Genomic DNA, 24,696 nt, shown 5'->3' with positions numbered 1-24,696 from the left:
CATTGGCTGCTTTAAAAACTCTGACACTGAAGCACTTGTCTCCTCTCTGGTCTTTTTTTTTTTAGGGAAAAAGATAGTTTTTTACTGTGAATTCAAAAGTTCCCGTTCCTCCTGTTGGTGGTGGGTTTTGTTTTTTTACTAAGGAAAAAGCCCAATATTAAAATAAAAGTTATCTATGAATTTCCTTTTTTTTGTTTGAGAGAGGTGAGAGATGTGACCTGTCAGGAGCGGCTGAAGAAAAAACTGACAAGCTGAGGGGAGGGGCTGTAGGTGCTTACCTAGCTAGGGGGAGCACCGGCACTCAGGCTCAGTCAGAGGATTTCAACAAGTGTGTCTGCATATCCCCTGCTTGTCTCTGGAGAAATTTGTGAACCTCTAGGATGGTTTTTGTTTTAGCTAATTTATACTTTAAAAAAAAAAAAAAAAGTGACTGGATCCTAACCCAAACCTTAGCAAGAGAGGGACAATATCATTTTTTTCTGTCTGAGATTTTTGTTCAGTAACAATTACATACAAAACTTTAGGCATGCCTAGTCAAATGATACATTTTAAGGAATCTAATAAAAAACTGAGGTGGAGAACTTCCACAAGGTACAATTAAACAAGATGGTGTCCGTATTCAAAGAAATTTAACTGGATAGGAGAGCCCCCTGCCCAGTTAAATCATTTGGTACTGCCTATCCACTTAACACTAATGTTTTTGTGGAATAGCCTTGTTGGCCAAATTCGAAAATGTAGTGATAGGAGTTCATTCAGGAAACTGTTGAAAACACAACTATTTGTTGATGCATTTCTTTAAGCATTTGACCTTTTGCTTCTATTTGTTCTGACCTGTTTTAATATTTTATGTATGTAAATTTTTTTGTAAACCGTTTTGGAATAAAATGGTATAGAAATTTTAAAAATAATAAAAATTAGCAGCACTGTCCAATTAATGCAAGGGTGGTTCGTGAGCGACTGAGTTTCACTAACTGGCTAAGTAAGTGGATAAAGTTAGGTAAAACAGCAAAAAGGCTATCCTACTTATTTGCCAAGCTAACCAGGCACTGCTCTGAGTATTGGCTGGTGCCCGGTTAACTTCCAGGTGACTGCATTTATTTGGATATTTAATATCGGAGTCTGGACACCTGGTACTGTCTGTCTGGGCTCAGTTCTGCCTGTAACTTAAAATTAATCGACTGGTGTAGATATTATCCCAATTTCTTTTGCAAATTTTAATTCTGTGCGCAATACAATTCCAATCGTGCCTGCTTCAGGGGAAAGGACCAAGATAGGCACAGCAGACAGCTTGTCCCTTCAGTGCTTATATAAAATACTTCTAGGGGATTTACAAATATATAGTCATATTTGTATTAAATCAAACTGTTGTAAAGATTTCATTCTACAAATGGCAACATAAACAAATATGTTTTTAATCTTTTAAAAAAGGAAACCAATCCTGGTCTTGTTGCAACAGAAGAGAGTTCCAAACTGAAGGAGAAAATTAAAATAGAGGAATTGCTACAGCAAATCTCTCTACCTGAAAGAGAAAGAGCTGTTAATTGAGCCTCTCTAAGGTTTAATTCCTAAGGGTTAAATTTAAACTGAGCAATTGTATAATCTCAGTTTAAAATTTAACTTGTTTAAAAGGAGGAAAACTATCTTAAAAGGTACTTGAGAGATTAAAAGCTCCACTCTGGGCAAAAAGGAGTAAAGGGATTTTTGAACTCCAGGGTGACCCTTTTTTTTTAAGAGAGAAAAGAAATAAAAGGGGTTCTTTTCACTTCTCAGAAGTTTGTGTGTGAGAGCATGACTGCTGCTGTGAGATCCAGAGCAGCAGAAGCTGGCAGTGCAACTGAACTTCAACCTCTCCAGTAGAGAAGTAAGGGAATTAGTACTTTAGCACAGTAAGGAAAATTCAGAAAGGGGAATAAATTAGTTTTACTAATTCAGGTATCCTGTTAGGCAAGCATCCAGCTTAGTGTGCACAAAGACAGAGATTCTCTCCATCTAATTTATTTAAACTAAGTTTAGAGTGAAGATCAAGAGAAAACAAAGTCAAGAAAGGAAAAGAACTGAAGAAAAAATTCAAGAAAGCAGGAAGTACTTCAGAAGTCAAAGTTCATGGGACTGATGATTCTAAAAGACTCCTCACACAAATTTGGGGTTAACCTGAATATAGTGGTGTGTTAGACATTTTTGTCTGCAACACTTCTGAAAACTAAATTCAAGCTTTACCAAGCATTTCTATTTAAAGAATTTCATCGACACATGGAGTTGGAGGTGTTAAATAAAAAATATTATTTCTATGCACTTTACATTGTATGATGCTGGCCAACAGGGACAAAGTTTTGATGCTTTTAAAACTATTGAAAACATTTTAACAATTTTAACCCTATTTATATTTTTAATCCTATTTATAATATTTAAGTGCAATAAAATTCCTCTTGCATTTTATTTAAATCTGACCGTTTGGATTTGTGGGAACCTGATCTCATTCTTTTCTCCAAAAGCTGGCCCAGTTACTACTTTCTAAGAGTGCTTCCTGTTGACAAGCCTTTGGCTATATAACTACAGAGATTTAGATGCAGCAGGTGATTCTCTCAGGGGTGTGCCGCGTCACAGAATTATGCCTTAAAATATGCAGATGTCTTGTTTAACTGTGCATTATTTAGAAGCAGCAACAGTTTTATTTACATATGGAAAATGATGTCTTTGCGGAAAATGCTGCATTTTAAACACCCTATGTCCACCAAGTCTATATTTCCCACCAAAGTTTGTCCTGCTTATACTGTGAATGTACTCTTGTGACTCGTTCTGGGCTCCTTTGGGAGGACGGGCTAAATAAATGAATAAATAAATACAGATTTATCAGTGGTGCTTAAATCTTTGCACATTACTAAGGGAGGTGGGTATTTTTACTGCACTTTGATTTACCAGTCAGCAACTTGCAGTATCTCAGGTGCCCCTGGTGCAGTGTAAAGAGGGTAGAAGACACCTGGGGTGATGGGGCTCCATCCCCCCCACCATACTCACACCCTCCCTTCCCCCCCCTGTACCTCTTTAAATCTTCGCCAGTGCAAACAGCTTCTCCTGCTGTTCGCACCTTCAATGGCTTTCCCTCTGATGTCACCTGGCCCCACAACCAGATGAGCCAGGCTGGCACGAGCAGCAGGCTGGAGAAGTTGCTCGCACTGGTGAAGGTTTAAAGAGGTACGTGGGGAAGGGAGGGCACGAGCATGGCGTGGAGGTGGTGAAGAGGTGCCAGAGTCCCCACCAAGATGGCGCCATGGGCGGTCCAGCACCCCTTACTATGCCACTGCCCTGGTGGAAGCCTTGCACTACCACCACTAGAGATCATGTTTCTTATACAGAAAATAAGTCTCAAACAAATACAGTGGTACCTCGGAATCCGAATGCCCCAGAACTTGAACTCCGAACTTTTTTTTTTAGTAAATTTTGTCTTGGAATCCGAACTTGTGAAAGAACCCTGAAAACAGCAAAGGAGCGAGAACCGGCAGATTTTGGTATTTTCTTTCCGCGAAACTCCTCAGCAGCTCCCGATCACCTGTACACATGGGGAAAATCCAGCTCCTCTGTGCTGTTTTGCGGGCGGCGAAGGAGAAATTAAAAGTGGCAGATGCTAGTTCGCCGGTAATAGTCGCCCCCTCCAATCTCCTGTGTAAGCCATGCTGCCAGAGAGGTGGGGAATGTAAAAGTTTTGTGGGGGTGGGGTGGAGAGGGAGATTGGATCTGCTGGAGCTGTGGCCCTCCCTGCAGCTGCCGATCGGGTTCCTTCTCGCCATGCCTCCTCCTCCTGTCTCCCAGACGCCCCAGCGATCTCTAACACCCCTCCTCCGTTCTCCCTGTTTGTTTTGAAGCACTTTCGATGTCCGATCCTTATTTATTTTGGCTGTACCTTTATTTTACCTATCGGGCTGAAAATCTGTCAAATTGCTTGGAGGGAGGGTTTCTTATTTTTCTTTTTCACATTGCAAGGTTTTCCTACTCCGTTTCATTTCTGCCATTCCCCCATCAGAGAGCAAAACACAACAAGAAAAAAATAGGAGGCACTTGCTTTTTAAAAGGGCTGTTCTAGAAACTTGTAGCTGCTTGGGGGATGGCTTGCATGTAAAAGTAGCAAAATCTCAAGGCTAGACTGTAATAAATAAATAAAATATCAAAGTGATTCTATTGTGCTGTCAGTCTGAGTTTGTGGGACCAAGGAACAGATTAATCCAGTCTCTATTATTTTCAATGGAAAAAATTGTCTTAGAACTCGAACGTTTTGGAACTCGAACTGAGTTCGGGAACAGATTAAGTTTGGATTCCAAGGTACCACTGTATAACCTTTATAGAAACCCATGTATTGTAACACCATTACAGAAGCTCATGTAAACCACTCTGAATCGATTCCCAAGTCATTAGTAGCGGTATAGAAGCTTTCAATAAACAAACAATATAAAATAATCAGTCCATATTAGCCAGTGGTCTCAAACTCGTGGCCCGCCAGGTATGTTTATCATAATCACAAAAGTAAAATAAAACCGTTTCTTGATTATATGTCTCTTTAGCTATAAATTACAATATTATTACTGAGACTTAGGGCTCCTTTTACGAAGGCATGTTAGGGCCTTAACGCACAGAATAGCGAATGCTAAAATGCCGCACACGCTAGCCGCTACCGCCTCCTCTTGAGCAGGCGGTAGTTTTTCAGCTAGCGTGCACTATAGCGTGTGCTAATCCGGTGCGTGCATTAAAAAACACTAGCGCACCTTCGTAAAAGGAGCCCTTAGCCAAAAGGAAAGGTTTATATACTATAAAGAGTTTTTACCTCATGCAAAATTGTCATTTCTGTAATAAGACATTAACTATTTTTTCTGGGGCCCTCCAAGTACCTACAAATCCAAAATATGGCCCCGCATAAGGTTTGAGTTTGAGACCACTGCTATAAGCTGTTCTTACCTTCAGTCCTGTCACATGAGCAATCATGTATGTGAGTAAGGAGTAACTAGCGATATTGAAAGGCACACCTAATCCCATGTCTCCTGATCTCTGGTACAGCTGGCAGGACAACTCGTCATTTATCACATAGAACTGGCAAAGGGCATGGCACGGAGGCAAAGCCATTAAAGAAATGTCTATGTAACACAAAGCCACAGCGAGAGTAATCAGAAAAGTACAGTAAAAATAATAAAATTTGTTCATCTAATAATTTACCTTCATGCTGCATATATTCAATTGGCTTTTTTTTTTTTAAGGGGGGAGGAATATCAACTATATAAACAGACTTTTATGCTAGGTTTGTTTCTGAATATACAAGGTCTTTACAATATGATCTTCAAATTTCCACCCATCTTCCCTATGAATTTTTGAACTGATTTATCTAGGTTGTGCCAGCAACATATTTCCATGCTTCACCCTCAAAATAATAATGGTGTCACAAAAACTCTGATAAAAAAAGCAAAGCAAGTGATTCCATCTTTCAAAGACAGACCTCAAGCACAAAGCTCCTCCTACCCTTGTCTTAACATAAGCACTTCCCCCTCCCACTACATCATAACCCAGAAATATAAACAAATTCTCCCAGTTAGGTTACGTTATTATCAAGACAAAAACCATATAAGCAAAACTACCGTTCACTGATTCAACTTAATATAAGACAATAAAAACAAACCGTTTCCATCATAAAAATAGCAGAAGAAAAATCCCCCAGTGAGCTACTGTCAAGCACAATAACAGCAACTTTAATACCACAGCCTCTGCATCAAGGCCTTGATGGCATCTAATTCCTAGGCGAACTCAAGAAAACACTGTGGAGTGACGATGGTCCTGAAAAGGACTTTAATGAAAAGAAAAAAAGTATAACGAGATACACAGTGTTTTCTTGGATTTTCTTCTCTGTGGAATTCTTGGGGTCAACTTTTGTGGTTTATCTAACTCCTAGGTGCCTTTCGGCATAGTTGTCAATCATCTGCTAGGTGCCATTTATAGAATCACACCTAGTGGTGCCTAAGCATTCTTACACACTGGTAGGCATTGAATCTTTAGGAGCCCTGCCATTTAGGCCAGGGCTTTTTGACTTAAATGAATGTGCCTAAGGTTAAATGAATGCGCCTAAGTCAATCCATACCTGAATTACCCCGAATTTGTTAATAGGCACCTCAGTGTTGATGCCTACCAGATAATTCATTTTTTAAAAAGGTTTTTAATGATGCTTTCAATTATCAGTACTGATTATACCAATTTAAAAAATTAAGTTAGGCGCCTAGATTGGCTAGGCGCACTGATCTAAGCACCTAAGTTTAGGCATCTTTTATAGAATTAGAGCCGAAATGTCTTCCAGACTTATTGCCATCCCGAGGGCACTCAGTTTATTTATTAGACGTCTGTGTGGAACATATTGTTTATGACACTACACAGAAATCAATCTTTTCTGTCACAGCACCATCATTATGGAACGCTCAGCCCATCCAAATTAGATAGGAAAACTCCTTCTTGAAGTTCAGATCAGATCTCAAAACAGTTCTGTTAAAAGATTTATACAATGTTTAAGATAACTATATCAAATAAAGATTATTTCTCCAAGGTTCTTTTTGTACTCTCCCTTTTACCCTTCTTTATATCAAAAAATTGTATTTCTCCCCCTATTCCTTTTATGTTTCCTGTATTTGGTTTTTACCTCTCTTGTAATTATGTTTTGCTGTACACCGCTTAGATTCTCCTAGATAGGTGGTATATCAAATTCTAAATAAACTTTCTACAGTTTCATGAGCAGAAAAGCACAGTTACTTACCGTAACGGGTGCTATCCAGGGACAGCAGGCAGATATTCTCACACGGGCGACATCACCGACGGAGCCCCGGTATGGACTTCAAAAGTGCATTGCCACTTTAAATCTTTAGAAAGTTTGCAATAGCCCGCACCACGCATGCACGAGTGCCTTCTCACCCGACATAGGCGCGTGGTCCCTCAGTTCAGATAAGCCATCTAAGAAGCCAACCAGGGGAGGTAGGTGGGTTGTGCGAATATCTGCCTGCTGTCCCTGGATAGCACCCGTTACGGTAAGTAACTGTGCTTTATCCCAGGACAAGCAGACACCATATTCTCACACATGGGTGACCTCCAAGCTAACCAGAAATGGGATGGTGGGAGAGTTGGCTTTCAAGAAAATAAATTTTGTAATACTGACTAGCCGAAGTGCCCATCTCGTCTGGAGAAAGATTCCAGACAATAATGCGGTGCATGCATGAACCGAGGACCAGGTGGCAGCTATAGATTTCCTCTATAGAAGTAGATCTAAGGAAAGCTACAGAACCTGCCATAGCTCGGACCTTATGGGCAGTGACACGACTCTCCAGGTACAGTACAGTCTGAGCATAACAGAACGAGATACAGGCAGCCAACCAGTTGGCAATTGTTCTCTTGGAAACAGGGTGCCACTTTGGGTGGGTACGCAGAACCATTTTGTCATGGTGGAAAAATGTGAAACGTGGATCTGCCCCCAATGCTTATAGCTCACTGACTCTCCTGGCTGAAGTGAGTGATACGAGAAAAACAACTTTCCAGGTAAGAAACTTGAGATGAGCTGTAGCCATTGGTTCAAATGGAGGCTTATTAACCTGGAAAGCACAATATTAAGGTCCCAGACTACTGGAGGAGGTTTGAGAGGTGATTTTACATTGAAAAAACTCTTCATGAATCTGGAGACCAATAGATGAGCCGTGAGAGGTTTACCCTCGACTGGAAGGTGGAAAGCTGTAATAGCACTGAGATGGACTCTAATAGATGTAGATTTGAGACCAGAGTCCGAGAAATGAAGCAAATAATCCAACACAAGGTCAACTGACAAGGAAGTTGGGTTGATGAAGAAGACACCAGGAAGAAAACTGAGTCCACATTTGCTGATAACATTGTTGAATGGCTGGCTTCGTGGAGGCGTCGATAATGTTGCAGATGGCTGAGAGAGATGTAATTCAGATGGGTTCAGCCAGGGCAGGATTAAAGGGTAGGCCCAGGAGGCACTTGTCTAGGGCCCAAAATTGTCAGGGTGGCCCCAGGGACGGCATTAGGGGAATCGGTAGTTGTCTGTCTGGGTTTTAAAAAAGCAAATCGTCCACCCACTTTGGGCTCAGCATAAATTATGCATCCAGCCCCCGTCCCCTTCTAAAGCCTGGCTTATCTTCAGTCTTCCTCTCCTCCCATCTGGGCTGAGCTGCCTCTCTAGTCCCTCCCCCCAATCTTCCAAACCTCTTATTTGTTGCTAGCAGTGTCAGTGACTGTCTGCCGTCTCCTCCTGAACTCTTCTTTCTGCTGCGTCCCACTTCCTGTGATGCAATTTTTTGTTCCCGCACAGGTGGGACACGGCAGAAAGAGGAGTTCAGGAGCTGGCAGACAGCGGGTGTCTCAGTCACTGAATATATAGTCTCTGAAAGAGAAAGCAAATTTGGCTAATGTTCACGATTCTCCCCGATTGCAATGATTCTGCCTTTTCCCTTGCCCTCCCCCTTGGGCACTTCACTTGGAAGTGAAGGTATTTTTGGGAAGCCAAATGGATTGGTATACGAGTATAGGCTTCCTTGAGATCCAGAGAGAATAGCCAATCGTTTTGAGCCAGTAGGAGATAAAGAAAGGCGAAAGAGAGCATACAAAATTTCTCCTTGACGAGAAATTTGTTGAGGGCTCTGAGATCCAGAATGAGATGCAGTCCTCCCGTCTTCTTTGGTACTAAGAAATAGCAGGAGTAAAATCCCTGGTGTTGCTGAACTTCCTCGATGGCATTGAGAAGAAGAGATTGAACATCCTGGAATAGGAGAGAAGACTGTACAGGGTTTGAAGCAGACTCTCTTGGAGGGAGGGTGTGGAAGTGAAGAACATAACCCTGACAAATGATGTTTAATACCCAGAGATCTGAGGTGATGAGCTCCCAACGATTGATGTAAAACTGAAGCCACCCCCCTACCGGCTGAGGAAGAGGTTGGAGAATGGGAATTGTGGCTATGCTCTTGAAAAACACGTCAAAAAGGCTGTGTAGGTTTTTGTTGAGCAGCCGGCTGCTTAGGTTGTTTATGTGGCTACTGTTTCTACTTTCTAGGTGGAAGATGAGTAGGGGTAGCAGCCTTAGCAGCAAACCTACGTTGGTAAGAAGAAGCAGGCTTGAAAGGTCGAGGGGCCTGTAGCTTCTTCTTAGGTTTTACCAACGTGTCCCATCTGGTCTCATGAGCAGAAAGCTTCTGTGTAGCAGTGTCGGTAGAGTCACCAAAGAGTTCATCACCTAGGCACGGAGCATTCGCAAAGCAATCCAGGTGATTGATATCCAGGTCGGAGACAAATAGCCATGCGAGACATCTCATAGCCACCGACATGGCTGTTGCCTGAGAGGTGAGCTCAAACATATCATAAGTAGAACGAACCATATACTTGCATAGTTGTAGAACAGTGGAGACAAGATTCTGGAAACACTTTGTCTTGCAGGAATGTATTTTTGGAATGATGAAAACTGCATGACTAGGTGTTTTAGATAACAGGAGAAGTAAAAATTATAATTTCCTGCTTGGTTTGCTAACATCGCATTTTGATAAAGATGTCTACCAAACTTATTCATCGTCCGACCCTCCCTGCCAGGAAGTACTGGCCCCAGAAGACTTTTTCAAAGTAGATTCCACCACAAGGGACTCATAAGGAAGCTGTGGTTTGTCGAAACCTGGAAGCGCCACTACCTAATAAAGTGACTCTAGTTTCTTATGAGCTACCAGAATGGAAAGTGGAGTTTCAAAAAAATTTTTTTTCTGTTTAAATTTTTCTGTTTAAATTGTTTATTAATTTTATACAAACAAATCTTGCAGTAAGTGTAAGATTATTCATCAATAACATTCTTGAAAAACATTTATGTATTATACATGAATACAAAATAAAACAATCCCCTCTCCTCCCCTCCCCCCTCTCTAGATTTGTATGTAGAATATGAAATATTTAATATGGTAGGTACACAGTATTATTACAATTGTTTAACATAAGAATCTAATGAACCCCAGATTCATATAAATCTTTGTGATTCATTTATTTTTTCTGCAAGCATTTTCTCATATCGGTAATACATACATAGGGTCTCCCACCAAAATGGCATATATAATCTATCCCATTGTTTCCAATTCCTTGTAATCATTTGCAAAGCCATACCTGTTATAATGAGAAGAAATTTATCTTTAGAACTATTTAGCGGCATGGAGTGGCAGCTTCAACATCTCTTTTGGAAGCTGATCATAATCTAAAGTTTCTAAATATTCTTTGCTATATTTAGAGCCTGCCTCCAAAGAAATGGCAAGATCTGTTCCCATCTGGCAGATAAATTTGGAAAATGAAACTTTTTCTGAAGGAGAAGAGGCTCTAGTGGGAAAGCAGTGTGGTGAACCTGAAGCAGAAGAGTCCAACTCAGTGTGGATGGTAGCTCTGGCTCAGAATTAGAGGTCTGCACGGAAACGGGGATCACGGGAATCCCCCCCTAACCCACGGGACTCCCACGGGGACCCCTCTCTGGCCCACGGGACTCCCACGGGGACCCCCTTCTAGCCAACGGGACTCCCACGGGGATGGAAGGCTTTGGAAGCAGGGTTCGTCCATATAATATAATGGACACGTCAACCTTAGTAAAAGAGGGGGTTTATAAGTTAATTACCTGAACAGAAAACAAAAAAAGGGTTCCACCAAAGAAATTCCACAAGGAAAACAGCAGCGCAAACACAAAAGAAACTGTGGAATTGATGATCCTGTCAGAAGTAATTGCTGCTTTTTATGGGGACGGGAGGGGATGGAGGTAATTCCTTGTGGGGATGGGCGGGGATGGGTGGGATTTCTGTCCCCACGCAACTCTCTACTCAGAATCTCCCAACAAATTGGAATCCTGTAGCATGGAAGATGATCGATGGTGGAAGCGGTGCCGGCGGCTCAGTGTCGAAATCTCGATGTGCTTAGACTTACACAAGACCTTACCCAACCTTGCTGGAGTGGCCTCTCTGGAAGTTTGAGGTTGTCGTGATGGTGGATGGTACGACTCCTGTATCGAAGGCATCCGCACTGGTGGTACATCAGTGACAGGTACTGTCGGTGTTGTGAGCGGCTCAGACTGGACCTGCACCAGGAAAGTCGGTGTTGACCATGGCATGAGCTGGGTCGGTACCAACAATTAGAAATGCTCCCCTAGTTCCTCCCTAAGCAAGTTGTCATTTTTTTTTGCTTTAGGAAGAGAACCGGTACCGTTGGCTTTTTCGCCGGTACCACAGGTACCGCGACACGGTCTAGTGAGGAAAATGCCAATGCAGAGGCATTCACCGCAGTGGGGATCGTGCCCTTTATGGACTTATGTGAGGTCGGCATGACCTGCATCCCGGAGGAAGGGGAAGGCTTCTTAGCCAGCTTACAAAGAGGAACGGTGTACTGCAACACTGGAGTCAGCATCGATGGTTCTGCCAGTGTCAACACTCGCAGTGTTATCTTGGTTGGTGCTGTCGATGTCAATGCCGGCTTTCCCTCCATGGCGATGCCGAACCATTTTTACTGTTAAGAAGGTGATTCTTTAAAATCCTTTTTTGCAGAGCAGAGCAGCGCGTGCAGGTTTTAGGGCGGTGTTCGGGTCCCAAACACTGGAGACACCAGCAATGAGGGTCAGTCACAGAAATAGCCCGAGCACAGCAACTGCACTTCTTAAATCCCATCAGCGGGCATGACATCGACAGGAACACCACCTCAGCCAAATCGAAACCAATGGTCAAGGTGAATGAAAATGTCTCGCTGGGCCAAAGATCCACCAATGCGAGGGAAGGAAAAAAGTAAAGAATTTTTATTTTTTTTTTAAATTACAAATAAACAGAAAAAATATAATGGGAAAGAAAAAATGACTAAAAAGTCACAAAGCGTGAGAGCAAGAAGGCAAGAGAAAAATTTCAATGGGCGTTGAAAACATGTCTTCTTAGCTCTGCGGAAACTAAGAAACTGAGGGACCGTGCACCTAAGTCGGGCGGGAAGGCATGCACGGTGCGGGCTATCGCAAACTTTCTAAAGACTTAAAGTGGCGATGCACTTTTGAAGTGTCCATACCGGGGCTCCATCGGCCATGTCACCTATGTGTGAGAATACGCTGCCTGCTTGTCCTGGGATAAGTCATCTTTTCAGCTATCAGTTATGTTTCCAAAGCAATAGTCTCCACATAACTGAAAACCAGTTTGGGCTGCAAACTCCTGAGTCTTTAGTGCCACATCTGAACAAAGTCCCTTATATTCTGTAAATAGAGAACTTTTCTGTTAAGGACAACTTTGCTGACTGAAGTACTATAGTGGTAGACAAACCAACAGGGCAGCAATGAGCATGAGCACTGGAATGCCCAGTGCTTTCATTACCTCCTTACTATCAACATAAAAGTGTTATTTCCACTATATTCTGACTTTTCTCTCTTATGTTATTTATTGTAAACCGCTGACGGTACTACCTAACTGTGGCATATCAAGTTTAATAAATTAAATTAAAAACTAAGTGTGGTGTGATGGTCAGAAATACCAGCACACTATCACACACTTGATCTATCTACCTTTAGGATTCCAGGCACACATGATGATCCTTCTATCATCTGGATTGCTTCGGATGGTGTCAATCACTCTCTGCAGCTGGTCAACTCCCTGGTTTGAATAATCTAAATAGAAGCACACACAGAAAAATAATCAGAGGGAAAAAAAAGTCAGATGGCAGCTTCAAAAAAAGGTGAGTACTGCAGGATTTACCCTTCCACTTTGGAGCCCTTCAATTAGAAAGGGGGAATAGTCCAAACCAAATTTATCAAATTTATTGATAAATAATGCAAATTTCATCAAGAGAGCATTATTTTGTTCATTTTATTATACACATCCAGGGTGTGTGGGTGGGGTGGGGATTTACAAGGTTATTTTAAATGAGATAAATTATTGATAATCTTAAAGTATTAATGTTTATGGGAGGGTTAAAATGTTTGGTTAGACATATTTGTTAGTGCAAAGTGATTTTATTGTATTATTATATGTGTGTTTATTTGCTAATGCACTATGGTTGTTTTTAAAATTAATAAAGTTTATAAAAAAAGAAAAAAAGAGCAATCCCTTTCATCACTGCAATGAAAACATGTTTTTAGAACTTACTACTATTAATCATTCCTATAGCGCTACTAGACTTATGCAGTACATGCACAATACAGATAGTTTCTTTATCTCCAGTGGGTTCACAATCTAAGTTTTTTGTATCTAAGGCAATGGAATGTTAAATGACTTGCCCAAGGTCACAAGGAACTGCAGTGAGAATATCAGGATCAAAGCCCATTGCACTAACCATTAGGTTATTCCTCCACGTAAAATCTTTCTTTATGTTCAGACAGCCTACCCAAAAACTCTTTTTAGTCCCCAACCAACTTAAAAGTTAAGGGAGAGATTATGTGGCAAGAATTAGACAGTTCTATGGCCCATTTGTCTAGCTTTGCTTTATATATTACTTTATTTGTTAGAAAGTAGATCTACTGACCCCCATGTTTCTGGATAATTTATTTAGGTCCTCTTTGGGTATGGGAAGGGAGCTTAGTGATCAAAGATAGTTGAATTTAATTTTTGCCTTTTTCAGTAGTAGCTCAAGGAGATTTACATTCAGGAATAGTAGGTATTTTCCTGTTCCCAGTGGATTTAGGATCTAAAGGGCCAAAGCATTAAACTGCACAACCTGCTAGCACAGTGGACATGCAAAGTGTCTGCAACCGCTTCTTAATAAACTACTAAAATTGAATACACTATTTGTAATGTGGAAACTTGTGTGCCAACTAAGGCTAGCATAAAGATGCAATGCAGTAGAGGGTAATATGAAAAGAAGCAAGACTTCATATCAGATCACCCAAGGCCCCAGAACTTTTCATAATTGAGCGAGAAGGCACAAGTAGGCCTCCCTTTTATACCCTGCAATCTCTTCCCCCATGCACCTATAAGATGGTTGGCAAAAGCAATGGCAAAATGAATATGCATGAGATAAATTGGCATACACTGGGTTTGCCTTATAATTTTGATTTTTCTCATGTATATCCATTTTGGATACATATGCCTCTAATCAAAAATTAAGAAAATCAGCATCAAGAGATCTTGTACTGATATTGGACAGCTTACTGATGACAAAGTTGTCTTGTTCATTACCATATTTGATACCCAATGTAAACGTTTCTTATTCCTCACCTGTGTGCATATCTTTGTACTCGGCCCCAAAGTGCCTCCACTGGAAACCATAAACAGGTCCTAAGTCTCCCTCCTCTCTGGAGGTGAAACCCTGTTTATCCAAGAACTCCCGTGATCCATTGGCATCCCAAATTTTCACCCCCTTTTCAGAGAGCTCCTTTGCATTTGTAGAGCCCTATTACAACAACAGTAAACAAATTTAGAGCTAGATCCAAGCAACATTATAGTCAAGTGAACTAGAACCAGCAGAAAACTTCAAAGAATGAGACATGAGAGTGTTCTCCACACACCCATGATCTCAAACTACAACATCCAAGACTGGAGACAAGCTCTGAGTTAATGAGATATGATTAATATTGTACCCAGCCTGCTACAGCAAGCAGAAAATCCAGAGGAGTGAAGAAAGAACTAAAGACAACTAGAAGTGCATGGCAAAGTTATAGAGAATTTGAAGAAAAAAATAGTATTGGAAGATTTACAATCTCAAAAGTTCAAAAATATATTTGGAAAACCATGCTGCCCTATTAGGCACTATTCAACATATTTGGGAGGAAGGAGGACAAAATTAAACTATGAAAACTGTACTAGTCAGTATAAAATTAACCTTTGAGAAAATGATGCTAAAAAGGACTACAACTCTGTGCCTTGTCCTTTTGAGACCACACAGCTTCTCCCATGTACTTTTGCTTTAAAAACTTGGCAAAACCCAAGCAATTCTAGTGACTCTCCCATAGATTACAGAAAAACCCACATGTATAGTTTAGAATGGGTAGGGGGAGGGGTATCCTCCCTCTAAAACCATCACAGGTACTAATGCAGAATTGGACCCACTCCCCCTTCACCAATATTACTTCCTTACCTTTTATTGGGAAGGAGGGGGTGGGGGTGGTTTAAACATTTACACGTATGGGAAAAAACCTTATGTAACTCAGCACCTTATCCTGCAGCTGTTAGCTACCTCTTAAGTAACAATGTACTGCAGAATCATATACTTAAAAGTAAGCCATTTCTCTGTCAAACATCCTATACCTTGATAAACCACAGCAGCTCCTCTAAAACACCTTTCCAGAATACTCGTTTTGTTGTCAGGAGAGGAAATTGATCTGCAAAATCAGGGAATACAAACAGTAATTACTCATCTGATTCATAAGAAAACTTCAAAAGGACAAAGGTGGCAAGAGACACATAGTAGGCCAGTAGGCCGACATCACTTCTTCCAGGGCAAAGCTGGCAGCCTTGGATATGTATGAGAAGGTCCCGCAGCTGATTTGTTTCAGATTGCCACTGCTGTTTTGGGAAAGCAGCAGCAGTTGTGGGGAGGCTAGGGGGCAAGGGGAGGCTAGGGGGCAAACACTGGTGGGATGTGGAGTGGGGAAGAGTGAGGGGGCAGATGCTTTTGGATGTGGGATGGGTGGGAGAGAGGAGACAGGCGCTAATGCGTGTGGGTTATGGAAAGAGAAGGTGCAAACGTTGGTGGAAAAGGGGTGGGGGAGAGAGGGGGTAGACACTGGTGGATGTGGGTTGGGTGGGAGAGGAGACAAATTCTGCAAATTATATGCACGCTATTTGTGCGGAGAATCGGAGGAAAGAGCAGGAGGAACTATATCTGGCACTTGTTCAGAAGAGCAATCGCTAAGCACAGCTCCTCCCTTCTGTCAAAGCTGCTCTCCCTGCCACGATCAACTGAGACACATGTCTCCCCGAGTTCTGTCAGCTCAGCTGATTAACCAGCAGGGACAGCAGCAGAAAGAAAAGTCCCCACTTCAGCCGACACACCCCCTTGCCTGGACCCACCCCAACACCCTGTACAAGATTGGCAGCAGGGACGCCCATTCCCTCCTGCCACCAGCGTCTTCCAGCCCCCCCATACCTTGAAACTGAAGGACGGCCAGCAGGTTGCCCACTCCCTCAAGCAGGCTTGCCTTTTCAAAATGGTCAGCCTTCTCCTTCCCAGTGCATCCTGGGATGCACTAGAAGGGGTCTAAGGCCCTGATTGGCTCAGGCGCTTAAGTCCCCTCTCCTGGGCAGGGCTTTAGGCCCCTGACCCAATCAGGGCCTTAGGCCTCTCCCAGTGCATCCCAGAGGCGGGCTTACTGGCTGGAGGAAGTGGGCATTCCTCTGGCCATCCTTCAATTCCAAGATACAGGGGTGGGGGGGTGTAAGATGCTAGTGGCAGGAGGGAGTGGGCATCCCTCCTACCATCTTTCAATTTAAAGGTGTGAGGGCTATTGAGGGGTTGGGAATGCCAGCGGCAAAAGTCGGGATCTTTTTAGTTTAAATTTGTGGGAGGAGTTCTGAGCTGTCAAGCCTTACTTTCCTGTCAGCGCTTGAGCCAATCAATGCCCAGGCACTTACCAGAAAGTAAAGCTACGACAGCTCAGACACTGCCAGAAAATTTTGCACTCAAATATAGTTCAATGAGATTTAAGAATCACCCGGTGATGATAAAAAATCGCCTGGATTGGTTGTTTAAATATTAATGAGCCTATTTTATTATTAATGACCTTGTACTACATTTGCATGGCAGAGTCGGAGTCTGCTAGGAAGCTCATAAAAGACCACAGTGAGCCATTCTGATAATCGGCCAGTAAAATACTGGCACATTAAACTGGCTAGAACCAGTTTAGCGACAATCGATAAAGGCACAGTAAGGTTTGAGAATCTGGCGGCCCTGTGTCTGAATTCAAGAAAACATGGGACAAGCATGTGGGATCTCTTAAGGAGAGAAAATGATAGTGGATGCTGTGGATGGACAGAAGATAGAAGATGCTGTGGCTGGACAGACCAGATGAGCCATTGGAAGATTAGGCTCTTACTTTATATCTTCTTTCTGGTCATCCCTGGAGGATTCTATAATCAAAGTGTTCAATCCATAGCCGTGATCCAGTAATGGCAGAAAAGCAGTGGCGTACCAAGGGGGGAGGTCCGTCCCGGGTGCACGGCTTGGGGGGGGTGCACAGCCGGCCAGGTCCGGGTCCTCCTGCCCTTCCTTTCCCCCAGCCCGCGCTGCTGCAATCTTACCTCCCCTCACCGACAAGAAGTCTTTCCGACGTCAATTCTGACGTCGGAGAGGACGTTCCTGGCCAGCCAGGCAGTGATTGGCTGGCCCAGAACGTCCTCTCCGACGTCAGAATTGACGTCGGAAAGACTTCTTGTCAGCAGGGGGGGGGGGGAGGGGGAGGTAAGATTGCAGGCATGGGCCAGGGGAAAGGAAGGGGAGAAGCGCTTTTTTTTTTTCCCGCGGCCGGGAGGGCAGGATGTAGGAAGGCAATCTGGCTGGCTTTAGCGCAGCAGGGAAGGAGGGAGATAGGTAGGCAGATAGGCAGGCTGGCTTTGGGGGTGGACAAAATCTGGAAGGCAGTGGGGGGACATAAGGAGGCACTGGGGGCACCATGAACACAGGAAGGAGGCACTGGAGGCACCATGGGCACGGGACGGAGGCACTGGGGGCACCATGGGCACGGGACAGAGGCACTGGGGGCACCATGGGCACGGGACAGAGGCACTGGGGGCACCATGGGCACGGGACAGAGGCACTGGGGGCACCATGGGCACGGGACAGAGGCACTGGGGGCACCATGGGCACGGGACAGAGGCACTGGGGGCACCATGGGCACGGGACAGAGGCACTGGGGGCACCATGGGCACGGGAAGGAGGCACTGGGGGCACCATGGACACGGGAAGGAGGCACTGGGGGCACCCAGGACACGGGAAGGAGGCACTGGGGGCACCCAGGACACGGGAAGGAGGCACTGGGGGCACCCAGGACACGGGAAGGAGGCACTGGGGGCACCCAGGACACGGGAAGGAGGCACTGGGGGCACCAAGGACATAGGAAGGAAGGAGGGAGGGAATAGAAAGGGACAATTGTTGGGCCTGAATGCAGAAAGAAAGAAATGAAAGAAAGAATACACAGTCAATTAATAGATGTTCCTTTTGATGAAAAAAAATAAATGGCCATGTTACCTCTGACTTACTTTCTCTGCAGCAGAGTCGGCAGTCGTGCTGAGGTACAGGAAGGTCCCGCGATGACTCGTCTGCCGACTGCTCCGGAAGAAGTAAGTTACATCGGAGGGGATGGACCTGGCAGACGCAGTCATTGTGAGACTTTGTCACAACTCCCTGCGTCTGCCAGATCAGAGCCAGCAGACGAGTCATTGCGGGACCTTCCAGCATGCGGCTGCTGTGTCTGCTCCAGAGCAAGTACGTCGGTGTGGGGTGGACTGGCAGCCGTCAGCTACAGTCATCATGGGACCTTGCTGCATGAAGGGAGAGAAAGGAGCTGGAGTGCTGGAATGGAAGAGTGGTGGAGGGAAAGAAATGGGGCAGGGTGATATGGAAGGGTGGTGCTGATCGACTTGATGTACAGAGAAAGGGGAGAGACATAAGGGGGAAGGATATTGGAGGGAAAGAAAGGGGGCAGATGCTGATTGAAGAGGGGTGGATGGCGAGAGAAAGGGCAGACATTGGATTTTAGTGGGGAGCCTATGCTGGCTGGAAGTGCAGATGGGAGAGATAAGGGAGCAAATGCAGGAAGGAAATGGGAGGAGAGAAAGAGGGAAACAGACACTAGATGGAAGTGGACAGAGAGAGGAGAAGGTACTAGATAGAAGGGTTGGAGAAAGAGGGTACATGATGGAAGGATGGGATAAATAAAAGGAGGGCACATGATGGGGAGAAAAGGATTGAGTTAGGGAAACACTGGAGGGGTAAGGGAAAGAGGTGGTTAGCTTTAGGTAGACAGTAAAAAAGGACAGTGATGAGAGGGTAGTAAGAACGTAATCTAGACAGATGCAGAAAATAAATTGAAAAGGAAAATGAGGGAAAAAAGGGAAAGGGAGAGGGAAGGAGAGGAGAGAGATGCCAGACCAATGGGGGTGAAAGGAGAGATGGAAGGGGGAGGAAGAAAAGATGCCATATAGGGGAAGAGAGACGGCAGACAGTGGATGGAAGGAAGAGAGTTACAAGAAGATGAGGAAAGCAGAAACCACATAAGACAAATGTAGAAAAAAATTTTCTATTTATTTATTACTTTAGGAGACATGTGTCACTGTTTCTGTGGTGCATTGTATGCAGAGTCCAGTTTCTTACTGGTTCAATTTAACCTTTGTCTATGTATTTCTCTTTTATCCCCCCTTTTACAAAACTGTGGAGCGTTTTTTTGCGCCAGCCGTGGTGGTAGCAGCTCTGATGCTCAGAATTCTATGAGCGTCAGAGCTGTTACCACCGTGGCTAAAATCCACACTACAGTTTTGTAAAAGAGGGAGGGGTTAGTTTGTGATTACATATTCCATACTAGGCGAAGGTGTTTTCTATGTTCTGTGTGTTCGAAAGACATGGTTTTTTGTTAGGATTGACTGCAGGATTGATCTGTACTAGTCTGGCTTGTTTAGTTTTACAATGGGTGTATTGATGATGTACTGCTCACTGCAGTATGTAAGATGCTGCCTTTTCCTAGGTACTCATGTGTGACATGTGGCTTGTTACTAAAAATCATGTTTTTCGTACAGATGGGGGGGTGCCAAAAAATGATGGGCCCCGGGTGTCACATATGCTAGGTACGCCACTGCAGAAAAGCAATACTTTTCTCACCATGTACATCTTCCTGCTACTGAGAGAGAGATAGAGGCACCTATAGTTACGTCCAAAAGACAAGCAACCACAATTGAACAAGGTAATAACAAAGGAGGAGGCACTAGGAAACACCCCTGAAACATAACTAAAGTCTCTTCTGCTCTGCAAGAAAAAAATAACAATATTAATAAACATAACATAAACAATTTATTTGTATACTGCAGCTACCTCTCATTTCAGTGCAGTTGACACAAATAGTTATGAACATAAGAACATAAGAACATAAGAAGTTGCCTCCACTGGGTCAGACCGAGGTCCATCTCGCCCAGCGGTCCGCTCCCGCGGCGGCCCATCAGGTCTGCGACCTGTGAAGTGGTTTCTGACCACTTCTATAACCTACCTCAAGTTCTATCTGTACCCCTCTATCCCCTTATCCTCTAGGAACCTATCCAAACCCTTCTTGAATCCTTGTACAGAGTTCTGGCCTATCACTTCCTCCGGAAGCGCGTTCCATGTGTCTACCACCCTCTGTGTAAAAAAGAATTTTCTAGCATTTGTTCTAAACCTGTCCCCTTTCAATTTCTCCGAGTGACCCCTAGTGCTTGTGGCTCCTCTCAGTTTGAAGAATCTGTCCTTATTTACTCTCTCTATGCCCCTAAGGATTTTGAAGGTTTCTATCATGTCCTCTCTAAGTCTCCTCTTCTCCAGGGAGAACATCCCCAGCATTTTTAACCTGTCAGCGTATGGAAAATTTTCCATACCTTTTATCAGCTTAGTCGCCCTCCTCTGCACTCCCTCGAGTACCGCCATGTCCTTCTTGAGGTACGGCGACCAGTATTGAACACAGTACTCCAGGTGCGGGCGCACCATTGCGCGATACAGCGGCATGATGACTTCCTTCGTCCGGGTCGTGATACCCTTTTTGATGATGCCCAGCATTCTGTTTGCTTTCTTTGAGGCTGTCGCACATTGCACCGATGGTTTCAGTGATGAGTCGACCATCACCCCCAGGTCCCTTTCCAGGTTACTCACCCCTAGCAGTGTTCCCCCCATTTTGTAGTTGAACATCGGGTTTTTTTTCCCTACATGCATGACCTTGCATTTCTCTACGTTAAAACTCATTTGCCACTTTTTTGCCCAGTCTTCCAGTCTCGTTAGGTCCCTTTGTAGGTCTTCGCAGTCTTCCGTGTTTCTAACCCTGCTGCAGAGTTTGGTGTCATCAGCAAATTTGATAACCTCACATTTTGTCCCCGTCTCCAGATCGTTAATAAATATATTGAATAGTAGAGGTCCCAGCACCGACCCCTGCGGAACTCCGCTCGTGACCCATTGCCAATCTGAGTATTGGCCCTTGACTCCAACCCTCTGTTTCCTGCCCGCTAGCTAGAACAATATAGAACTAGCCTGCCACCAGAAACAATTGTACTCATGTAAGAGTCAAATCCCCCACAAGGCCTGTCTGCTTGCTAGAAGATACTATGGCCTGATAAGGATGAAAAACTAAGGCAGGAGATTCAGAAAAACCAAGTATATACTGAGAGTGCAGGTCATATAGAATGGGGATGGATAGAAAAACAGAGGCGAGCAGAGCGTGAAAACTTTCACCCACCTGTGCTTGTATTTAAATTCTACTGTCTATTATTAAAACCCATAAATGGTGACAGCCCAGCCTACTTGGACGACCACCTAATCCAAACTACCACAACCAGACACAGGAGAACCCAGACACCATTCACATACCCTCCAGAGAAATCAAACGGAAAAAAACTGTACGATGGCCTTCTAGCCACACAGGCAGCAAAACTAGACCACCAACTCTCCAATCTACAAAACTTTCAGAAAAGAAATAAAAACCCTGCTATTCAAGAAATCCATAAAGACTAACTAACACCGTATGAAACATTTCAGTCCTCTGAAGCAACCCGCTGTACTCTGTAACACCTCTGGACATGTCCAGAAATCCTCTTCTGTAATCCGCCTTGAACCGCAAAGTAATGGCGGAATAAAAATCACTAATGTAATGTAATTATGGACAACCAAGGCGGTATTACTAGCAGCAACCGGTCGCCCTTTTAAAAACCAGAAAGATACCAATCTTTCTTTCTTGTGCATCCCTTCCAGATTCTATACGCAAGCAGAGGCTTGCGGTTTCTCTAGGGAGAAACAGAAGAGCCTACCCTCAACACCGAAGTCCCAAAAGTGGCAGTCATAATGAGCTGCCACATCTACTTGGTAAAATCTAGTAAAGATTGAAAAGAAGACTAAGTAACCACCATGCACATTTCATCTGGAGGAACTGCTCGAGCTTCTGCCCACAATGCAGCAATGCTCCTAATCAAGTGAGCCTTGAAAGAAACCATTGTCAGGACAAAGAGATGATCTAAAAGGTGAAAATCATTAGTTTTCTCCAAATAATGGAGGATGAGTCTCCACACGTCCAGTCTGTGCATGATCTGAACCTTTCACACAAACTCCGTAGAATGAAAAGTAGGTAAATGAACTTCCTGGTTGACATGAAAATTAGAAACCATCTTCAGCAGAAAGGAAGGAACAGTATGGAGAACTACAAAGTCTGTTTTCTGTAGAAAGGGCTCTCCACATGAAAGAGCCTAAAGCTCCGAAATATGCCATGTAGAAACAATAGCCACTAGAAAGAAAGTTTTGATCGTCAGATCCAAAAGCATAGCAACCTTCAGTGGTTCAAAAGGGGCTTCCACAAGAGCCTGCAGAACAATATTAAGATTCCAGGTGAAGCAACAGTCCGACTAATTAGAACAACTTCCTTTCCTCCGGCAGAAGACCACCACAAGAGGTCACTCAGCACCAAAGCCAACGAAAACAAACTTTAAAGCACAAAAAACAAGAAAAAGAAGCAGAGCAGATACAGACTTCTGCATGGATTGCTTGCACAAATCTAAACTATAGGTGGCTCCCTTTCTTCAGAAGTTTTCTGCAACTACTGGATCGCGGCTATGGATTGGACACCTTGCATATAGAATCCAGAAGGGATGTACCAGAACTGGCCATTATCTGCGTATTTCTAACATTCCAGCCCTTCTTGGCTTAGTGACAGCCCTGAAAATCCTTCCTCCCACACCACCCAAGGTGGAGACACTTTCAGGGGTAGGGTTACCAGACATCAGGGAAAATCCAGACATGTCTTCTTTTTAGAGGAGGATGGACTTTCCAATACACGGCGTTTGCCCAGGTTTTGGAAAGCCACCATGAGCTCCAGATGCATCTGGAGGGCCTCTGAGCATGTGCAGATGACATCACATACATCTGCGCATGTGCCATGCCCTCCAGATGCAGCTGGAGCTCCTCCAGAAGAGAGGAGGCTTTGTGGGGGCAGAAGGGGTGAGATGAGGCAGAACGGGGCAGAGTCACGTGTCCTAGGGTTTCCCTGGAGAAAAATATCAGGGTATCAGACTAATTTTTTTTTGTTGAAATAAAAGTAAAACAAGACAAAGTGTAGGCGATATTTTCATTGGGCCAATTCAAAATACATTGATGAGAAACTTTTGGGAGCTAAAACTCGGATCCTTCCTGCCAAAGTTATTTTCTCCCGGCAGCTAGTGGCGGCTATGCTACCCACTGCGATTTGCATGCACAGACCACCCCTCTGTTAACGCTGCACACGTCAGGACTGTCATGCAAACACCACCCCCAATCCGTTCGTTTGACAGAGCCCGCCAACAAATGTGCTGAGGGATGGCAAAATACCAATACCAGTTTCATGTTTTTTTCTACCCGGGGTTCTGTTCGTTCCTAGGAATAATGTTGAGCTGCGCATTCCGCAAAGCGAAGGGAGGGGGGATGGATAGAAAAACGGGCAGAGCAGAAAACTTTCCCCCGGCCCCCACCTGTGCTTGTATTATGAACAGCCGAGGCGGTATTACTAGCAGCAAAGGTCGCCCTTTTAAAAAACATCCCCTCTTCAAGATAAAAAGCTTTATTGCTACTAAATAAAATGTTACACCACTTTATAAATAAAAGATATTCAGAAAGCATTCTATGTAACTTTGGTGCCCGCTTCCCCCCGTCTGCAAACCGTCAACCTCTTTATTTTCCCTAAGTGCTAAGACCTCATCGCCACTACCCCTTCCCGCTCACCTCGGAGGCTGTAGCGCGCCTGCAAACCAAACACAGAGACGGTACCGGTGCCAGTACGGTCCTGCTTCTGGAGCCCGCGATGCAAAATGTGCTCGATCTGGCGCAGGTATTGCAGCTCGTCGTGGAGCGGCTCCGCCTGCACGGGACAGAGCTCCTTAGCTGAGCCAGAGGGAGGTGGCAACTGCTGTTCTACTTCGGTCACGGCCGGCATTCTGGCGTTTACGTTCCCCGCTGCAGCCTCCCGGATGGCGCGTGCGGCTCACTTCTTTCCCAAATCTTCGCGCGTTTTTCTTCCTCTCCCAATTGGACCGTAGACTTGAGGAGGAGCCTGCTGCTGTGCTCCAATCTGCTATTTTATTTAAATTAGCACAATATTCATTATTTATCATGCTTTACTGTCACAGTATGTGCTTCCGTTTACTCAATTAATAATATACTGTACTGTTGATTTTGTTTTACTTTTATTCTCAGTTTTTTGGTTGTTTTTTTTTTTAAACTCTATTAGTTGGGTTTAATCAGATGCTCAGATCTGTCTTCTAAGTAAAATGAGATTATTAGGCTTTTCTGAGTAGTGTATTCAAACATTAATTTTATGCAGATTCTCTGTAGTTAATGTTTAGTAGGGATTAGGTTTAATACACCTAATAAGAGCATTTTGAGTTCAACATGCCTTTAGTGCATTGGTTCTTAATCTTTCTGTTTTGACATACTTGACAGACTGTGATCATGCAGATGATGACATGCAAACACTACAGTTTGTACCTGAAGAAAAACAGAACCCAACTATCATTTTATAGAGCT

The 24,696-nt window shown here is 43.9% G+C and overlaps 1 protein-coding gene across 1 annotated transcript in view; it reads right to left on the bottom strand.

Annotated features, from left to right (window-relative positions):
• TYMS (thymidylate synthetase) overlaps positions 1 to 24,214 on the bottom strand; it is a 37,011-nt gene extending 12,797 nt beyond the window's left edge. The window contains exons 1-5 of the mRNA XM_033933777.1: positions 23,896 to 24,214; positions 15,237 to 15,310; positions 14,208 to 14,382; positions 12,560 to 12,661; positions 4,945 to 5,120 (exon numbers count right to left, since the gene is read on the bottom strand). Coding sequence (XP_033789668.1) covers positions 4,945 to 5,120; positions 12,560 to 12,661; positions 14,208 to 14,382; positions 15,237 to 15,310; positions 23,896 to 24,106 — 738 coding nt within the window. The 5' untranslated portion in view covers positions 24,107 to 24,214. The remainder of the gene's footprint in view (positions 1 to 4,944; positions 5,121 to 12,559; positions 12,662 to 14,207; positions 14,383 to 15,236; positions 15,311 to 23,895) is intronic.
• Between the last annotated feature and the right edge of the window lie 482 nt (positions 24,215 to 24,696).

Source organism: Geotrypetes seraphini, chromosome 2 (assembly GCF_902459505.1).
Source record: "Geotrypetes seraphini chromosome 2, aGeoSer1.1, whole genome shotgun sequence".
NCBI classification, from domain to species: domain Eukaryota; kingdom Metazoa; phylum Chordata; class Amphibia; order Gymnophiona; family Dermophiidae; genus Geotrypetes; species Geotrypetes seraphini.
The sequence above is the reverse complement of the archived record's forward strand: the minus strand, read 5'-3'. Positions and strand labels throughout refer to the sequence as shown.